General features: G+C 31.1%; 3 protein-coding genes across 7 annotated transcripts in view; 2 read left to right on the top strand and 1 right to left on the bottom strand.

Moving 5' to 3' along the window:
• The window catches only part of LOC410482 (adenylosuccinate lyase), a 29,151-nt gene that overhangs the window by 7,371 nt on the left and 3,714 nt on the right, over positions 1-18,066 (bottom strand). The window lies entirely within an intron of this gene.
• Positions 6,716-11,548, top strand: LOC100577682. The gene is made up of 4 exons (XM_003249612.4): positions 6,716-7,133; positions 7,652-7,861; positions 8,114-8,299; positions 9,983-11,548. Exons 2-4 carry the CDS (start codon positions 7,769-7,771, stop codon positions 10,208-10,210), a joined length of 507 nt encoding a protein of 168 aa, XP_003249660.1. The 5' UTR covers positions 6,716-7,133; positions 7,652-7,768; the 3' UTR covers positions 10,211-11,548.
• On the top strand, positions 11,708-17,857 carry LOC102656664. Of its 5 annotated transcripts, none has more exons than XR_003306080.1 (12): positions 11,708-13,675; positions 14,084-14,250; positions 14,453-14,592; positions 15,002-15,122; positions 15,653-16,246; positions 16,578-16,661; positions 16,757-16,829; positions 16,912-16,986; positions 17,060-17,158; positions 17,284-17,361; positions 17,442-17,678; positions 17,754-17,857. XR_003306080.1 is itself a non-coding variant. In XM_026445173.1 (12 exons), exons 2-12 carry the CDS (start codon positions 13,493-13,495, stop codon positions 17,490-17,492), a joined length of 1,665 nt encoding a protein of 554 aa, XP_026300958.1. In that variant the 5' UTR covers positions 11,708-11,978; positions 12,066-13,492; the 3' UTR covers positions 17,493-17,857. The 5 variants fall into 5 exon arrangements, 4 of the variants coding, with proteins under 4 accessions (XP_026300958.1, XP_026300959.1, XP_006560249.3 ...); XM_026445173.1 differs by having other exon boundaries at positions 11,708-11,978; positions 12,066-13,675; positions 17,442-17,857; XM_026445174.1 differs by having other exon boundaries at positions 11,708-12,977; positions 13,046-13,675; positions 17,442-17,857.

Genomic DNA, 18,066 nt, shown 5'->3' with positions numbered 1-18,066 from the left:
TAGGGTTGACTCATATGTTCGAGAAGTCTCGTAAATTGCCAGTTAGTTTTAATTTATTGAATTAATTCTGTTTATTAATTAAAATAAATAAAAAATTTAAGAAATAAAATCATTTCAGGTTATACGAGTGATAGATACTTTGAAGTAATTACGCTGAAATCAGGCGTGTGTGTGTGTACATGCTTAATTTTCAAACTTATACTTTACACACGAATCAAATTCTATGGTTTTTTTAATTTTTATATAATTATCAAAATTATTTTCTCAAACTTGACTCAAAAGGAAATCAGATATTTGAAGTAATCATTTGAGCAAATGTATAACAAATATTCTCGTTTATAGGAATTGATATATTTCACTATTGGAGTTGTTTTCCACTTAATAGGTGGAATAAGTGGTGTTATAAGGGCAAATTATATAGAAGATATAGATGAAGTTGACGCAACGAGAAGCGAATTCAAAATTGGCATATTATTATTGGGTAATTCCATCTCTTACATCTTGTTAAAAATTATTTTTATAATACTTTCGTTTCGATGTTTTAAATCTTTTGTCTTTCTTTTTTTTTTTCCAGCTAATTTTGTTGTGCTATTTTGCGAAGCTGCTTATTTAGGTTATGAGGAATTTTCGAAAAAGGAAGAATCTACAGCGTCTAATTAGAAATATATATAAATATATATATATATAAAAAAAAAAATAAACATTCAAACATAATTAATATTTTATGCTTTTATATTAATTATTTTAAAATTAATATTTGAATAAATATTTTATTTTATACTTTCACATTCTGAAGTTTGTTTCAGTTCAGAAATATAATTTCAAAGTATTTGTATTCTGTATTTTATGGAGGGGAAATATAAAAAATTCAATCAATTATCGTCTAACAAATAATAGAATATAATAATAACGATCGATGATTTATTTTTATACTATTTCTCTTCGAAATTAATTTATTTAATTTTGATAAAATTAATTAATTATCCACGTTGATTTTTAAAATAAATAAATAAATAAAGATTAAAAATATTGAATTATCGCAAGTTAAATTCGGTACGATAACGGAATTGAATGATTCTAAAAATTAGAAATGAAATTTTCATGCACAAACATTTTCTAGTGATGCATTTCAATCTCTATGTGACGATTCAATCGATACAAGAGAGATCGATTCTTGAAACGTTCAAGCTTCCGGTGTATTCAATCAAAGAGGAAGAAACAAAACGTTATTGAAAACTTTTCATCGTATCTGTCGATCGAAGAGTTTTATAAATATCGAATTTTCAATAAAAGGATATTTCTGAGAAATATGGGTAACATAACATCACCGATTCGCAATATATTAAACGCGTGGGCCGTCGATAAGAAATTACTGTTATGGAGAATATTATCCGTAGTACGATTTTAATACTTATTTAGTATTGTGGTATATCGATTACAGAAATTGGTGCTAATATTATCGGTATCTATTATTTTAAACAGAACGAACGATTATATACATATATATATATATATATATTTTTTTTAAATAGAATTTATAATATTGCCTCACACTAGAAAATCTTCAACCTTCCTCGAATCATTTATTTATTAAACGACAAATGATCGAAAGGATTAATTAGGAAGAGTTTTTTTTTTTTTAATCTTCGATAATCTAAAGAATTGGAAAGAATTATTAAACGAATAAGTAAAAAAATAAGATACTAAATGTTGGATAAATATAAAAAATTTAAAACAGATATTATTATTATTAGTTAGAGTTGTGAGAAATTTTCGTTCACGAATCAATTTCATTTGATTTCTCCGTGAAATTGTAAAAATTATAGGCTATGCCGAGGAAGCATACATGGAAATAAATCATCAGATAGTTATCTTGAAAGTGTACAATTGAAATCTTTATGACTCGCATATATGACTCAACGATGACCAGTTGTGAATTAAGTGAACAAATTTCATAATCCACTTAACGTTTCGTTGTAAATTTCTGATTGATTTCGAGAAAATATTCTCAACGATTTTGAATTTAGTTATTTGATTCATGGATCGTATCATTCAATTTTATATTTATACACGAAATAATAATATTTTATAATAAATACATACGTGTTACTAAGAATTTTGACAAAGAGTTAACACTTTACTCCTTTATCCAATCCATCCCTACTCTGATCTAATAATCGATCATGGAATCAATAAAAACGATCGAAATTTAAATAATTTCGTAAAAAATCCATCATTATAACGTTTTCTTTTTTTTTTTCTTATAAATCTTTTACAGTTGTGTTGCATAGTGGGCACTGCGATATACATGCGCCCATTGGAACCGTATCTCGACGCTCCGATTTTTGGTATTTTGGTACCGACTTTTATATCGGGCTACATCATCGTCCACTCGATCGAAATTATCATCTTGATCATGAATAAGGAGTATGTCTTTCTCGTGAGTAAGTGGAAAGTGAAACGTAGAAACGGTGTAAAAAAACGGATCGAGTAAAAAGTTTCTCTATAAAAAAAAAAAAAAAAAAGAAAAAAAAAAAAGAAAAAAAAATGCATGATTATAAACAGGAAATATGTTTCGTTGTAATTGGAGGGATGGGATGTATAATATGTGGCACGTATCAGCTTCTCAAGTGGGTCAACTGGATAATTGGTGTTCTTCACGAGGAGCATAACGACGATTACAAGTACGTATTATTACCAAATTTTCTTTCACATTCCATAATATAATAATAATAATAATCCAATAATAAATGCAATTCGTGATGGAAGAATACGAGAGGATAAATAAAAAATTGTCCACCTGACCAATCTCTCTATTTCCAGCTTACCGGAATTCGTATTGGCCCTGATCTTCTTGTTCCAATTCGCAAGCTCCTGCGCTGTGTTGGTTCATCGTGCTGTAGAAATGCGCGAATACATGGATCAAAGGGTTTGATAAAACTTGGAAATAGGGAGGAGGGTGGGTGAGAAAGAGGGGGGTGGAGAAGAGGAAGAATATATATATATATATCGACGAAATTTTGTTTCGAATCGCTTAAAAAAAAAAAAAAAAAAGAAAAGGAAAAAAAAAGAATAAAATTTGTAAATATATTTTTATTTCGAGAAATTCGAGGGATATTTGTGGGGATATTGGAGAAGGGATATGGGCGTGAACGAGACGCGATGAAGCCTGAAATTCTCAAATTCTTCGAGGATGAAGAAAAGCGCGAATTCAAGAACTCGAGAAATTATATGGGAATCGAGAGGAGAGGAGGCGAGGAGGAGAGAAGAATGGGAGAGAGGAGAGCGCATTGGCGAGCGAAGTAGGAAAGGATTGGAAACGGTGGCCATCATCAATTAATCTACTTGACCCCGTAATTATCGTGGATGAATGGTACAATCGGTACACCCACGATCCGGATACATAATCGCGTTAATTAGGGATGCTGCTTGTAATTTAACTTCACAGGGCGCGACTCGACGTTAATAAAAATAAATTGGAAACGGGGAGAGGGAGAGAGAGAGAGAGAGAGAGAGAGAGAGAGAGAAAGAGAGAGAGAGAGAACGATGACACGGAAAAGAAATCGATGTAATAAGCATATTAATTTTCTATGGAAATAATAAAAATTATCGTTTTTTGAAAATTATATATTTCATTCTCGAGATTCGAGAATTTATTTATTTTTTTTTTAGAAGAAGATTGTGGTAAATTTAGAAATTTTTATTTCCTCTGTAAAGATAAACATCTGATACGTCCTTTTATTTTTAGCTCTGGAGAATTTTTACCAAGTTAACTCTTGGATTGTGACATAGATTTGTCTCCATTCCTGTGGAATTTATTTATTTATTTATTTTTTAGAAGAAGATTGTGGTAAATTTATAAATTTTTATTTCCTCTGTAAAGATAAACATCTGATTCGTCCTTTTATTTTTAGCTCTGGAGAATTTTTACCAAGTTAACTCTTGGATTGTGACATAGATTTGTCTCCATTCCTGTGGAATTTATTTATTTATTTATTTTTTAGAAGAAGATTGTGGTAAATTTATAAATTTTTATTTCCTCTGTAAAGATAAACATCTGATTCGTCCTTTTATTTTTAGCTCTGGAGAATTTTACCAAGTTAACTCTTGGATTGTGACATAGATTTGTCTTCATTCCTGTGGAATTTATTTATTTATTTTTTTTTTAGAAGAAGATTGTGGTAAATTTAGAAATTTTTATTTCCTCTGTAAAGATAAAGATCTGATTCGTCCTTTTATTTTTAGCTCTGGAGAATTTTTACCAAGTTAACTCTTGGATTGTGACATAGATTTGTCTCCATTTCTATGGAATTTATTTATTTATTTTTTTTTTTTAGAAGAAGATTGTGGTAAATTTAGAAATTTTTATTTCCTCTGTAAAGATAAAGATCTGATTCGTCCTTTTATTTTTAGCTCTGGAGAATTTTTACCAAGTTAACTCTTGGATGAGTGATATAGATTTGTCTCCATTTCTATGGAATTTATTTATTTATTTTTTTTTTAGAAGAAGATTGTGGTAAATTTAAAAATTTTTATTTCCTCTGTAAAGATAAACATCTGATTCGTCCTTTTATTTTTAGCTCTGAAGAATTTTTATCAAGTTAACTCTTGGATTGTGGAATTGGATTTTTTTTTTTATTGGTATTCCTTGAAAGCGTAATTTTTTAAAGTGGAAAAATTATAATAGTTCAAGATCAATAGGATTGCATAATCTAATCCAACGAAGACCAGGCCACACCTACTGACCTAGTGAACACGTAATTTTTCAATGTACGCACAATTGTACACATGTACTTGTCAATGTATGAAAATATTTGCGCATACATAAGTGATTGTGTTCAAATGCGTTACGTACATAGCATAGTGCAGTATAGTTTTTCTGTAATAGGAGTAGCTAAAACTGTATTGCGCAATTAGAAAATAACCTGTTGTCAATGCAAGTTAACTTTACCTACCGAATCGTTCACCATAATGTAATATATTTTTACGAGTCTATTAATTTTAAGTCGAATGGAAAATTTTTATTTCTCTACATATCCATTTCAATTTATTTAACCTTTTCGTTCGTTAAACGTAATTTTGCCTTAGAAATTCACGCTCGATATTCGATGAAATAATGAAAAGAACACTTTTTCTTATTGACTTCGTTCATTTCATATTTTACCGCGGCAAAAAGTTGGCAATTTATCCCTATCTCGTTTCAATATTCACACATGCCCGTTTACCGTGTCACGGTCGTGATCTTATAACTTTCTATAAGTAGTTTTTAGTTCGGTAGTTAAACATGGAACGTACTAATTTATAATCTCCTTTACACAGAAATCAACTTATTCCGTACGTTCCAATTAAATTGCTATGTAAGGGAAGAAGAACTTTCAAAGTATGTAGTACAAAAAACACACAAGTGGAAAAATTCACAAGTGGAAAATTTCTTTTACCTACATTTTCTACCATTTAGAACAATTTCAAAATCAATGAAATCCATTTTTCTCTCGTCTATTCAATTACTACTAATTTATTACACTCTGTCAAAAATTAATTCTCTCTCTCTCTGGAAACGACGAATCGTTTAATAATCGATACCAGCACTCCTCTAATTTATTCAAGAAAAGTATATTTGCTGTATCGATATGTAATACGATGCACACGTATGAAATCGAGAAAAAAGGAGAGAAATTATTTCGCAACATTGCTCAACGAGTAACACGATTCGAGCCACGAATCGATTTAAAGATCGATTTTTCGAAGGGGGACAGCGCCGATCCTTTTTATTCCAACCATTCCTCCCAGGCCCGCCCTCGATCGTGTATTTTTCGTTCACGCGTGTTTAATCGGTCTGCCCCCAAGGTTTTTGCACGCGTACACATCCGCGACACACACGAAGCCCGAGCAAAATTATACACCGTGAGTCATGTGATGTGCAGCATGCAACTATGCATACCTTCCAACAACACGTGCCCGTGAATTAAATCTCGCAGTTGCCTTGCCCTTCGTCACAGACTCCGATTACTGAACACCATTTTTTCCCCCCTTTTTCTTTTTTCAAGTCGTCATGCCGTGTTGGATTCTTTTTGAAAATGATCGAGAAGAAAAAGAGAGAGAGAAACGAGTATGCGGATATATCGTCGTAAAGAAAATTCATTTAATTCGAAAAGTTGTGTCAATTTGACTCACAATTTCGAAGACTTAATATCGAACAGAACTTTTCTATTACACAATTAAACAATTGCACATTGTTTGCAACACTCGTTGAGTGTTCGAAACACACATGATTACGTCGATCAATTCCGTATCTAATTATCATAATTTTACAAAAATTTTCGTTCCCCACGGATGAAAGGAATTTCGTAATTCGCAACTCTCCTCGACCAATTTAACCCAGAAAAAGAAGCCTCGCCCACCATCCAATTATTCTCTCCTCCTCGGACGAGAAACCACCGTAAAACCACAACAACAAACTAACGCATTGTGTCAAACTCGATCAAACTCGATCAAATTCTCTTTCCAACGAACGAGTTAGAGAGAGAGAGAGAAATCGTTACGTAAGAAACGCGCAGTTTTCCTCGGGAAACTGAAAAAAAAAAAGCTTTCCTTTGTCGGAAGCGAAAGGAGAAGGGAGGGGGGGGTAATAACGATCTGTGCCACGCGTCGATTAGACGTGTTTCGGGAGTAAAGTGGCATGGTGTGCGGATAGTTTCTCGCTAAATTGCACACCAGTGACACGATAGGCAGGCAGACGGTGAACCTGGTCGTAACAAAGTCGGCAAACCGCCTGCGCAACTCGTAACTACGTACTCGGCGACGTAGACTCGTCGTTGTTGTGTCACGGTTGGCGTTCCAGTTTAACTTTGTCCGCCGCACCGTGTGCAACTCCGTGTTTCTCCTCCACGATTGCCACTCGTGCCAATTGCGAGATATCGATCGAGATATCGTAAGTGAAGAAGATTTTCTCTCTCTCCTCTCTCTCTCTGTCTCTCGTTCGAGGTTTGACGAGGTTTGAGACGAGGATTAAAATTATTGGAAGAAAGGGAGGAAAGTAGAAGTTGGTTTGACAAGTGTTTGCATGTGGATTGGAAGAGATTTCGAGTTTATAATCCACGTGGATGGTGAGGAATATAAATTTGTTGAGGAAGGTAAGTTGTTTGATGGATGGATTAAGGAATGTTTTCGTTTAAACAATGATATTCGACGAAATTAGAATTAAAATTTTAATCGAGTTATTATTTTATCGAGTTGAAATTATGTTATTTATTAAAGGATTGTTCTTTTTATTTGAGAAAAATTCTAGGGAGGAGAAAAGCAATTCTTAGAATTCTTCGCAGATTATACTCTGCCATTGAATCAGGTTTACTATGATTGCGCAATATTTATGATTCAGAAATTTCAAGAATGTTAATTGCATAGGGAAACATCAAACGATGCATGTAATAACGGCATGTATCGAACAGTGGACGTTTACAAAATACGTAATTTTCAAAGATTTGTAAAATCGTCGCGTGAATATCCAAAGATCCGCGTCAAATCTTGTTATTCAAATATCATGCAACAACTATATCTATACGTAAAATCATCACTTTCCGTGAGGCCTTTAATTTATGCGCACACCAGCTAATTCAGATGTTAATCGTTTGTTTTATTTATCGCTGCTAAGGTTCAATGCGCTTGATGAGACGAGATTAAGATCAAAGGGTGGGAAAAATTGATCGTGGACAAAGACTCGAAATCTTTCAAACTGGGTGACGGAAGAGGAAAACATCGTAGAGTCAGAATGGCAGACGAAAGTCAGCAGGAGAGTCAACCTGCGCGTAAGGAGCGGAAAATTATGAATTACTTGCCATTTTCGTTAAAAATTTTGGAAATCGTAAGTAATGATTGATTGATTAATTAAAAAAAAAAATAAATAAATGAAAAGAAGTTAAAAATTAACTGTGAAAGTGCAACAATGAAATTTATCGTACGCTTTTTGATCAAGAAATAAGAATTTCGATAAGTAATATTTTTTTGAAAATTCATCGAATATAAATTTAATAAGAAATATTTTTTTTCGATTTTAATTAATTCTGATTGTAATTTTTTGATTTAAATTTCCAAATTTTTTTTGTTTCATTCATAGATACTAGCCGTGTTTTCGATCGGATTGATCGTGGATCCATTGAATTCGTTCCAAAAATTTTCGACCAGATTACATTTCAAGCTTGACGATGCTGCGATAATTTACATCACTATCGCCGGTTACATCATAATCAACACACTCTTCATCATTTGTCAGATATTGGGCGATCGAATACCGAAAAGAACGGTAAGTTAATATCCGTTTAAATCAATAAAAGAATAATTGAAAAAAATTACAAAAGATGTCACGAATTCATAGCAGATCTATAATTTTTTCCCAAATTTAAAAAAGATATGGAAGATAAGAATTATTGCAGAAAACACTTTGCACGCTTTGTTCTTGCAATTTTTTATTTCTATGATTGGAAAAAAGAAAAAAGAGATTACGTGACACGTTTAATGATAATGCAATGGATAAAGCGTCACGATCAAGGGATCGCGTGACAAAAGGACGAATAATACAGATTCACTTCCTACATTCAGTATTTTGGGCGTAAATCTGCTAGCAAGGCCGAAGTTTCCGGCATTTTCTCAAGGAAAAGCACCATTTTCACGAATCCCAATAAATCGTCAGTGGACTAAAGATATTTATTGCTGAATGAAAATTTGCTTTATTAATTTATACTTTCGATATTTCATATATTCTGTAATTTTGCATAAATTATTTATCCAATAATTGAGCATCTTTCGTGTACTTTTCATTTCGAAATGTGTTTACAGAATTATTCGTCACATCGTAAAAAAGAAGTTTCTATTTTAACAGATTGAAACAACTTTAAATTGAACAAAGAATTTCTTTTGAACAGTATTTGTAATAATTTCTACTTTAAAAAAAAAAAGTATCTCTCCAATAATTAAATCCGTAAATTAAATGCCAATTTCCAAGTTTCTAGGAATGAAATATTCACTCCAAGGATTTTTAGTACGAGCTCGTTAAATATTCAAGATATAAAATGAAGGCTTGTTTCTCATAGCTCGTAAATGACATTGAGCCAGCAAGCTGAATAACTGCATCGATTCACATTTGATACTATTTATGAATATTATAATTTTACGGGTCATTAGGAACCGATTAAAAGTCTCCCCTCTCCCCACGGCTAATTCCATTTTAATGACTCTATTGTTTCGAAACACCATTTTGAAAATTCTATCATGTACACGTTTCTCATTCCGTTTCGTATTAAATTATTATCGAAATATAATCTTTATATAATCTTCGAAAAAAAAAAAAAATCGCCATCGAATCGCCAACTAACAATCTGCCTCGTCTAAAAGCTAATCGTTCCAAATCAACGCGCGCGTGTTGTTCCGTTCTTGTTCGATTAAAATTCATAACTTATCAACTTCCCATACAGTTTATCGACCACCTACTTTTCGACATTTATGTTCGACAAACGATCGGTGCTCGTAGTATCTGGGACTGGGTTGTTTCGAGACACGCGATAATTATTGTCGTTCGTATCACACAGGCGTGATAACGCGAAGAATAATTGCCATGTTTGAAAGTGAACGACACCGTGGCCTCCTTTTCCATGGTGCAAGGAACTTTTATTTGCACAGAAATTTTTCCTTTTTTTTCTTTAAAGTAACACGGAGACTTGAATTGCATCTAAAAAGAAAAAATTTTCAAAAATTTCCCTACAAATTTCAAATCGATACACTCGAGATTGCGAAATCATTCATGAAATATAATATTCTATGATCAATTGTAACAACAATTAGAAAATTTTACTTGTAATACATAAAAGTTTTGAATATTGATCTATTAATAATTCATTTTGTATATTTTTCGACCATCTTTGAAAAATATAAGTAAAAATGAATCGTTGATCTCGCGAGTCACGTGATCATCGATCTGCTCTGATTGCAGTTAGTAATATTTTCCTCGGTCGGGGCGCTTCTCCACATCGTCGCTGGGAGCGTAATTGTTTATAATTGGAGGAAGATTCTCGGCCCTTATTACAACAATGAATTCCGTCCGAGCAAGCAGTACATGGACATGTTCATATCTGGGGCCGTGTTCACATTTGCAAACGCGGTCGTTTTTATTCTAGAAGTTTTCTTCATCATCAAGTTCTCGTCGAAGGGCACGGAGTGAACATTTTTGAAATGTTGAGGGAGCAAGAGGGAAATATTTTTGCAAAGATTATATATACTTAACGAACAAGTTATTAATAATCCAGAAAAATATGAATATTTAATATTACGTAAATTTTTTCGAAAAGGAAGAGATCGAAGAATTATTGTTGTAAGGAATAATGATTAATTTTTGACAACACTTAATGATTTTAAAATATCTTTTTAGAAAATATATATCTAAGAGTGTGAATGGTAAGTGTGTAAAATGTATCATAGTTGATAGGAGAAATTTTATTTTATCGCAATGATTAATAATAATAATAATAATAATAATAATAAGTACTTTTGGAGAATGGTAGTTGCAAGAAATTATAAGGAATAAGGAAGAGAATCGAAGAAAGATGATTTTCCACCAAATGTGTTCTACATGATACATTGAAAAATAATATGAAGAAAAAAAAAGAAAAATGATGTACACCGAAATACGATTTAAAAAAATAATTCACAAAGCCAAATAATATTTAAAGATTAATCGTAAGTCTTGATTCCGTCCAATTTTTATAAAATAAGCATTATAGGTTAAGTAATAAGTTTGATCAGATATAAGTTAGACATAGAAATTTATAGAAAATGTACAAATAAAGTAACAGTAAGGATGAATTGTACTTTGTTAGAAAATTAGATTTTATGAAACATAGCTTTAAATTAGGATTAGGATATAATAATATTTTGGATTGATAATTTCATAGAATTTTTTTTCATAGTTGGTATACTTTGATCACCAATTTTTTTTTTAGAAATATAGTAAATTTAGTAATAGAGGAAACTAATATCCAAAGATTTTCTATGTATACGAAATATTATTATATATATATTTTTAAGGAAGCTAATAAAGATTCCGAAAAAAAAAAAAAAATACAAATAAAAATATTAAATATTACTTATATTCTTACTTAATCCAAAGTTTGTACGATTTAATATAGAATTATGTATAATAATATTATATACATTTCTTACTATCATTATACATTTTATATATGCAACAAACCTCAGAATTGCCATGAATATTCTTAGATAATTAGTATATATAGAGGGTTATACTTTTTATACTTGATAATTGTAATTGTAAAAAATAAGACGAAAAATTAAAATTTGCCTTTATAAATATTTATAGATCTATTTATATAGATTTAACAAAAATGAACGTCTCTTTATCAAAATATATTCCGTCCAATTATTATATTTCCATTAAATGAAAGATGTCCACGCAATCTTTCCTATTAATATTTCGAAATTTTTGTAAAATAATTTTGTAAGTGAAATGTAAGGATGTATCAATAAAGAGTGTTAAAATATATGTGTAATTCATGTTGTACAATATATATATAGGAAACAATGGAAGAAATAGTAGAAATATTTTATCGATTAATTTTATTAATTATGTATATCGTCGTATAATTTGTGAAAATTTTTTACGAAAGAAAAAATATTTCAATCAAATTCCTTTCTCCTTTTCTTTTTTTTTCTTTCAACTTATTAATATATCAATCAAGGAACTAACTTAATTTAATACAATCTGAACATAACTCCTTTTCTGTATAACACGATCTCAGAAGAAAATTGCAAATCTATCGATACATCGTGATGCATCGATATAACAATAAACAAATAAACTGAAACACACGTGAAATATGTAGCGAAGGGATAATAAAGGTTCGTTCGATGACCGAAAGCTGATAAAACTTCATAAAATCAAGTGATAATGAAGTCGAAAAATGTCGTAAAAGGTGAAATTATCTTTCAATCATTGCCATTCCTCCCAATTTTTATTATTCCCTTTCAAAAATAACGAACATTTTTTTTTCTTTTTATAGAAGTTTATAAAATACCTCAAAATACCTCAAAAGCTAAAAAGAGCCAGAAAATCAGCAAATGTGTACAATTAGTAATAAAACCACTCAGAATTATTCAATTTGTGAGTATCAGTCAAAAGAGAAAATAAATAAAATAAAAATTAATTAAGATATATATATTATCTCGATATAATTAAAAATTAAATAAATGTGTGTGTGTTAGCTAGCGATATTCCTGATGTTTGCACTTGTCGTTTATGCGATTACGTTAACCGACACCGATTTTCCATCCTTAACATATATTTTACTCGTCGTCCTGTCTGGAGCCTACCTTATCGTGCTCTCGATTGATCTAATCAACCAATTGGGAGGAGGAGAATTTACTGGTATACCGGTAAACATTTGTGCGAACAAATTTTCTCATAAGTTGAAAAATTAGTTTAAATTTTCATCTCTATGTGAGAATATCACTATATATTGCGAATATTTATGAAAATTTATATTTTCTCATTATATTAGGATGCATATATATATATGTATAAAGAAATCGTGCAAGAGATTTTCAATTGTTATAGTAATTTTTATATATCTCTTTTTCAATATCGACTAAATATTGAATCAAAAAATAAGGATTGTCATATTAAATGGAAGAAGAATCATTTCAAGACACTTTCGTGCACTTCTTCTTCGTTTCATAAATATTCGCAGACAAAAAAAAATACATATGCAACATATGCGTCAAAAGTACAAAATTTTCGAAGAATATCTTTAATTGCAGATATTTCTGTTCACGTTACTGGGCACGATATTATTTGCCGTAACTGGAATTCTTTTGTTACTTTCTAACTTTACTCAGTGGTACATATTAACGATAGCCTGTCTCTCGCTTTTCATGTTCATTCTCTTCGTGATCCAATTAGCACTGATACTGATGTAAGTTTCCACGTTTAATAACGAAGTGATATTAAAGTTTCCAACGAGATTTTCGTTCCCTTTGCCAGATTTTGGAAACGTAGCTGTAGTATCTGCCACCATTGTTACCACCAGAAGAGACTGTATCAGAATGAAATGTGCTCACCCTTATGCGAAGTAAGTGTGTTCGAGAACAATGAATTCTATTTTTTTCGAGAGAATTTGTATAAACTTTAAAAATACCTATCATCCCTCACGAGAAACCAGACACTTTATGTGACTAAATGTATTAATTTTCACGTATAACGTACTTATATGGTGTAAGTAAATGTATGAATACAATTAAAAATATAACATATCATTCGATAAAAAAAGAGATAATAACAGTGATATAATATGAATAAGATCCATCGATTAATGTTAACAATTATATTGTATAATATTTAATGTAACTAGTTCGAAGTAATCTATGTTCCTGGAGTGTCGCGTTTCTTTTAAGGTGTATCTCTACAATCTAGACGGTCAAACATGACCTAATGACCAGCGTGAGCCAGATCAAATTATACGACGGCGAAGAGGTTGATCACACTTTTAGAAAAGTTGCTCACGGATACCGGCGACAATACATCGATTGTTCAACGAGTGCTGAGAAATTGAACCACGTGGATGTTGCCGACATTCAAACGGAACATTATCCGATAGCGACGGCACAGAATCAGGTAAGAAACGAACAATTTATCTATATTTGTATCGAAGCATTGCAAACTAAAATTTTTCTCTGCCTCTCTTCGTTGCCAAGAAATGGAAATTTTTATTTTCGATTTGATTTATTCTTCGTTTTATATTATTGAAAATGTAACATTTGTATCGATTGATTTTTATATAAAAATGGATAACAATTTAATATTCCTTTGAAATCTAGATACTTTTATTAAATATTGTTTTAAGATGGATTGAAATTAAAATTGAGATTCTGAATATTGAGAAAATAATAAATATATATTAAATATTCTTCTTAATATTCAGAAAATAGAAAAAAAAAAAAGGCGACGAAATTTACGTAGAAAATTAAATATTCTTTCATCAATCTACGATTATTTTACTAATTCCATAAATTGTGTGATCAGACTCTTCAAGAGATGAAAGAGATGGACGTGCAAACACTGAGCAAGTGCGAGCTGTGCCATCAACAGATACAACTTTGCGCAAGTTCCTCAGCTTTGATCAAGAATCAATTTCAATGCGCAACTTGTCCCGCGTTTCTACAGCTTTTTAAAGGAATGTCTTGTTCAAAGTAAGTTAATTGTTTCATTTTCTTTTTTTTATAACAATTCTTCAGAAATTATTTCATTATCACGTGTTATTTTTCGCGTGTGAATCAAAAACTTTTTCTTTTTTTTAAAATTATTTCGCAAAATCGATGACTCCTGATTGTTGAATGTTTAAATAATTTCTTCTCTCTATAGAATAAATGTTTTATTCGCGATTGGTTGTAGATGTATGGCTAAAAATACGATGCATATGCCACGACAGAACCGGCAACAGCAGACACAACAACCGAAATTCGACAAGGAAATGAAGGGAAAGATTGTGTCACAATCTGCGAAGAGAAAGACTTCCAGCGAAATGTTGACGAGTGAGAAAGCTCGTAAACTCGATCAGGTTGCGAATTTAGGGGTTCAGTTTTAATTCGAGAGAGTGATTTTCTCTTACAGTATCAATTAATATCGTTATAACGTGCATTTTTATCTTTCGATGTTAATAATAAAATATTTAAAAAGATGTGACAAATATACCAATGAAACTTAAGTAGACAAGTGATTATTTCTTTGATATAAAATAAAAATAAATGAATGAAAGAAAAAACATCAAATGACGTGTATCAATGTATAAAAAAATCGAGCACATCGAGATTATTTATCGAATTAAGAATATCCATGTTACATTGTACGGTAGAATTTTTGTTATTAAAAAAAAAAGAAAAGAAAAGAAAAGAGAAATGGATAGATCAGAAACTCTAATTCCGAATATTCCTTTTTTCGAAGGTGGCCAGCAACAAAATTCGAAAGTAGCGGGTTGCTCACCGATGATCACCAAACTCACCCTCGCCTCTTATTGTATCCCTCCGGAAAAAACTCACATATCGAGTCAAACTGCATCGAAAACGTAAGATTCCTTTTATTTTATATATAAATTGTTCACAAAGCGAAAAAATTCTATGGAAAAAGAAATTTGAAGAATAAAAATAATTATCCAATGAATTTTTTTATTTTTCTCCATATTGCTTTTCTTTTAATTCACTGATATAAAATCAAAATCATTTAATTTATACTTAGATCATCTTTTTGACTAACTCTTTGATAGCAAAAAAAAATTTAAAATCAACTGAGAAATTAATTATTCCTTTATAGTGAAAAAATTTTTTTTTTAAACTTCCAATAACAAACAATAGAGTTTCAATCTCTCAATTTATAAATATTATTATTAATAATTAATCATGCATCTTCCACAATAAAGTGAGAAAGATCGTGTTAAAATCATTTCATTTACAGACCAAAAAGTTACATATCTATAAAAATCAAAATTATTATCGAAAGATAAAATTTTTAGAAGAAAGATATATCAAATTTCAAAAAAAAATAATAATTCTCCGAATGCCACACCCCTTATCCAATTATCATTTCGTTGATTCGTAGAAAGAACAACGAAGAGGGATCGAAGAAAACGAGGTTGATCGCGTTGAACAGAGACAACAAGAAGAGAATAAAAATAAAAGGGGCGAGGACGTCCCCGTCTAGCAAGACCTCGCAACAAAGCTCTCGTTCTCAGATAATCGAAAATAATGGAAATAAGGTGATCGAGATCGGATCGGGAAATTCGATATCTATCGTATTGACACCGGGCAACGATGCGAGATCAATGGAGACCATCCACAGGATAGTGAACATGGGATGCAAGAACAATCCATCCTCCCACTCGAATCGAACGGAGGTTGTGGAACGGTTGCACGAGATGGAGGATGGGAATAAGAGGGGGACGGTGCAATCTGGCGCCGAGACGATCCCCTCGAGTAAAAGAGCACAGATCGAGAAACAAATTACGAACGAGTGTCAAGGTACGTGCGACGTGATGCATTTGGAACCGGCCACGATTAATTCAGAAACGGGAACGGCAAAGAATCCTAGAAACCTGGAGAAGAATCTTGCAATGAGACGGATCAAAAAAGAAAAACTAGAGAAATTGCAGCAAACTGAATTGATAAATAGACGTGAGAATGAAACGCAGACCGTGTAAGAGATGTTTCTTTTTTTTTTTTTTTAAATTTCCTTTCGTTTCGACACGTTCAACAACGTCAGGGTGACGTGTTTGCGAATTTTTTTCGAGAAAAATGCTCGAATTTTCTTTCAGTTCGATATTTTGTCGTATTTTTTTTGAAGTTAGAATTGAAAATCGAAATTATTGATGTTCGTTACCTGGGATTATTATTTCTTGAACGTGTTGGGTATTGATTATCGATCATCTTGTAACTGATGATCGCATCGTGATGAAATATTTCCAATTTTAATATATATCAAAGTTGCGATGAATTTTCTTTCGAATCTTTTCTTTTCTTTTTTTTAGAAATGATTTCGAAACTTTGCCAAGAAGTAAAAGAACTTACGCGAAAACTGTCCGAAAAAACAAAGTTAAACCCGCCGATGCATCGTAAGAGAATGAAAATTTTATTTCAATTCACTTTTGGAAATGGATATAATCCATTGTTTGTATACAATATTAACAAATTCTTGTTTTATTTTCAGAGGTAGCGATATGAGTATCACGCTTGTGCCATCGTCTAATCCCACCTCGACGCCTTCCATCCGCAAAAACAAAGTAATATTATCCTAAGCGAATCAAAATTCAATTCAAGTAATGCAAAAAATAATTTAACGCGAATCAAATGAAATTTGTACAGAAACTCGGTCTGCAGAACAGCGCCTCGTTTCACGAGAAATACATTAATGTTTGCCCAGCTTGTAAAAGGCTGAAGGTTAATTCTCACGATTAATTTTATTTCGATTAATTTTATTTCAATGTCATTGATTTCAACAAAAATTCAACAGATACCCTTGAAAGGGCCACCCTTTCAGTATTACTCCGTTAATAAGGATAAACGAGGACGATTCTATTGTGACACTTGTGCACCTGCAGCTTCGATGAAGGTGAAATTAAAATGATTCTGATTCGAATCGTACATTATGTACATTACGAGAGGAAATTTTCTAATTAATTTTAATTTAACTTTATTATTATCGTTTTTTACACAATTTCTCAAATAATTCATCAGGTATCGTTCAAAAGGACGGATCAACAACGGTTAAAATGTTGTACGTGTGGGAATTATTTGCGTATAAAGAACAGTCAGGTAGGAAAGTGAATTTTGTCGTGTATAAAAATATTTGTATTAATTATTATTAACGATATATTATTAACGATATTTTTCAGACAACTCGAAACAGATCTGACCATTGTCCACAATGTGATTTATCATTATGACGGCACAAAATATTTCATCGACGTCGTAAATTTTTCGATAAAAAAAACTCGACGAGATATCATCGTATCATCGCACTTAGATAATTAAGGAAGAATAATCCGTGTGTACATATATATATATATACAAACGAGAATTTTATACTATAAACGAATCATTCGAAAATATAACAAACAGTGTAGTAACAAGTAAGTTGATCTTCGAAAAATCTGTGATATTTAATATCCGTGATCTTCTTCTAATATCATTTTCATTATTCGTAGATCGGCGCAAAATGCTCTCAATCGCACAGCAAAAAAAATACATCTTACACAGAACAAATTATAAACAATCGTATAAAGTAATTTTTAATATTCCAAAACATTATTTATTTCTTCAAAAAAAAATAGTAATAATAATAATAATAATAATAATAATAATAATAATAATAATAATAATAATAAGAGATCGTTGATTACACGAAATAATTTTTTTTTAACAATGTTATATCGTCACAGATGATTGTAAAATATTATAATAATGTATCATAAAACAGCAATCCATCTTAAGATTATTTTTAATGCTTATATATATATA

This window comes from Apis mellifera, linkage group LG14 (assembly GCF_003254395.2).
Source record: "Apis mellifera strain DH4 linkage group LG14, Amel_HAv3.1, whole genome shotgun sequence".
In the NCBI taxonomy this organism is placed as follows: Eukaryota; Metazoa; Arthropoda; class Insecta; order Hymenoptera; family Apidae; genus Apis; species Apis mellifera.
Note: the sequence above shows the minus strand (reverse complement) of the source record. Positions and strands in the feature narration are given on the sequence as shown.

What these genes read in the sequence shown, in the direction of transcription:
- LOC100577682 (XM_003249612.4), top strand. Translation starts at nt 7,769, where the DNA reads ATGGCAGACGAAAGTCAGCAGGAGAGTCAACCTGCGCGTAAGGAGCGG. An exon ending in CGTTAAAAATTTTGGAAATC is followed by an intron (nt 7,862 to 8,113) that starts GTAAGTAATGAT and finishes TTTCATTCATAG; the next exon opens with ATACTAGCCGTGTTTTCGAT. An exon ending in ATCGAATACCGAAAAGAACG is followed by an intron (nt 8,300 to 9,982) that starts GTAAGTTAATAT and finishes CTCTGATTGCAG; the next exon opens with TTAGTAATATTTTCCTCGGT.
- LOC102656664 (XM_026445173.1), top strand. Translation starts at nt 13,493, where the DNA reads ATGACCAGCGTGAGCCAGATCAAATTATACGACGGCGAAGAGGTTGAT. An exon ending in TAGCGACGGCACAGAATCAG is followed by an intron (nt 13,676 to 14,083) that starts GTAAGAAACGAA and finishes TTGTGTGATCAG; the next exon opens with ACTCTTCAAGAGATGAAAGA. An exon ending in TTCCAGCGAAATGTTGACGA is followed by an intron (nt 14,593 to 15,001) that starts GTGAGAAAGCTC and finishes CTTTTTTCGAAG; the next exon opens with GTGGCCAGCAACAAAATTCG.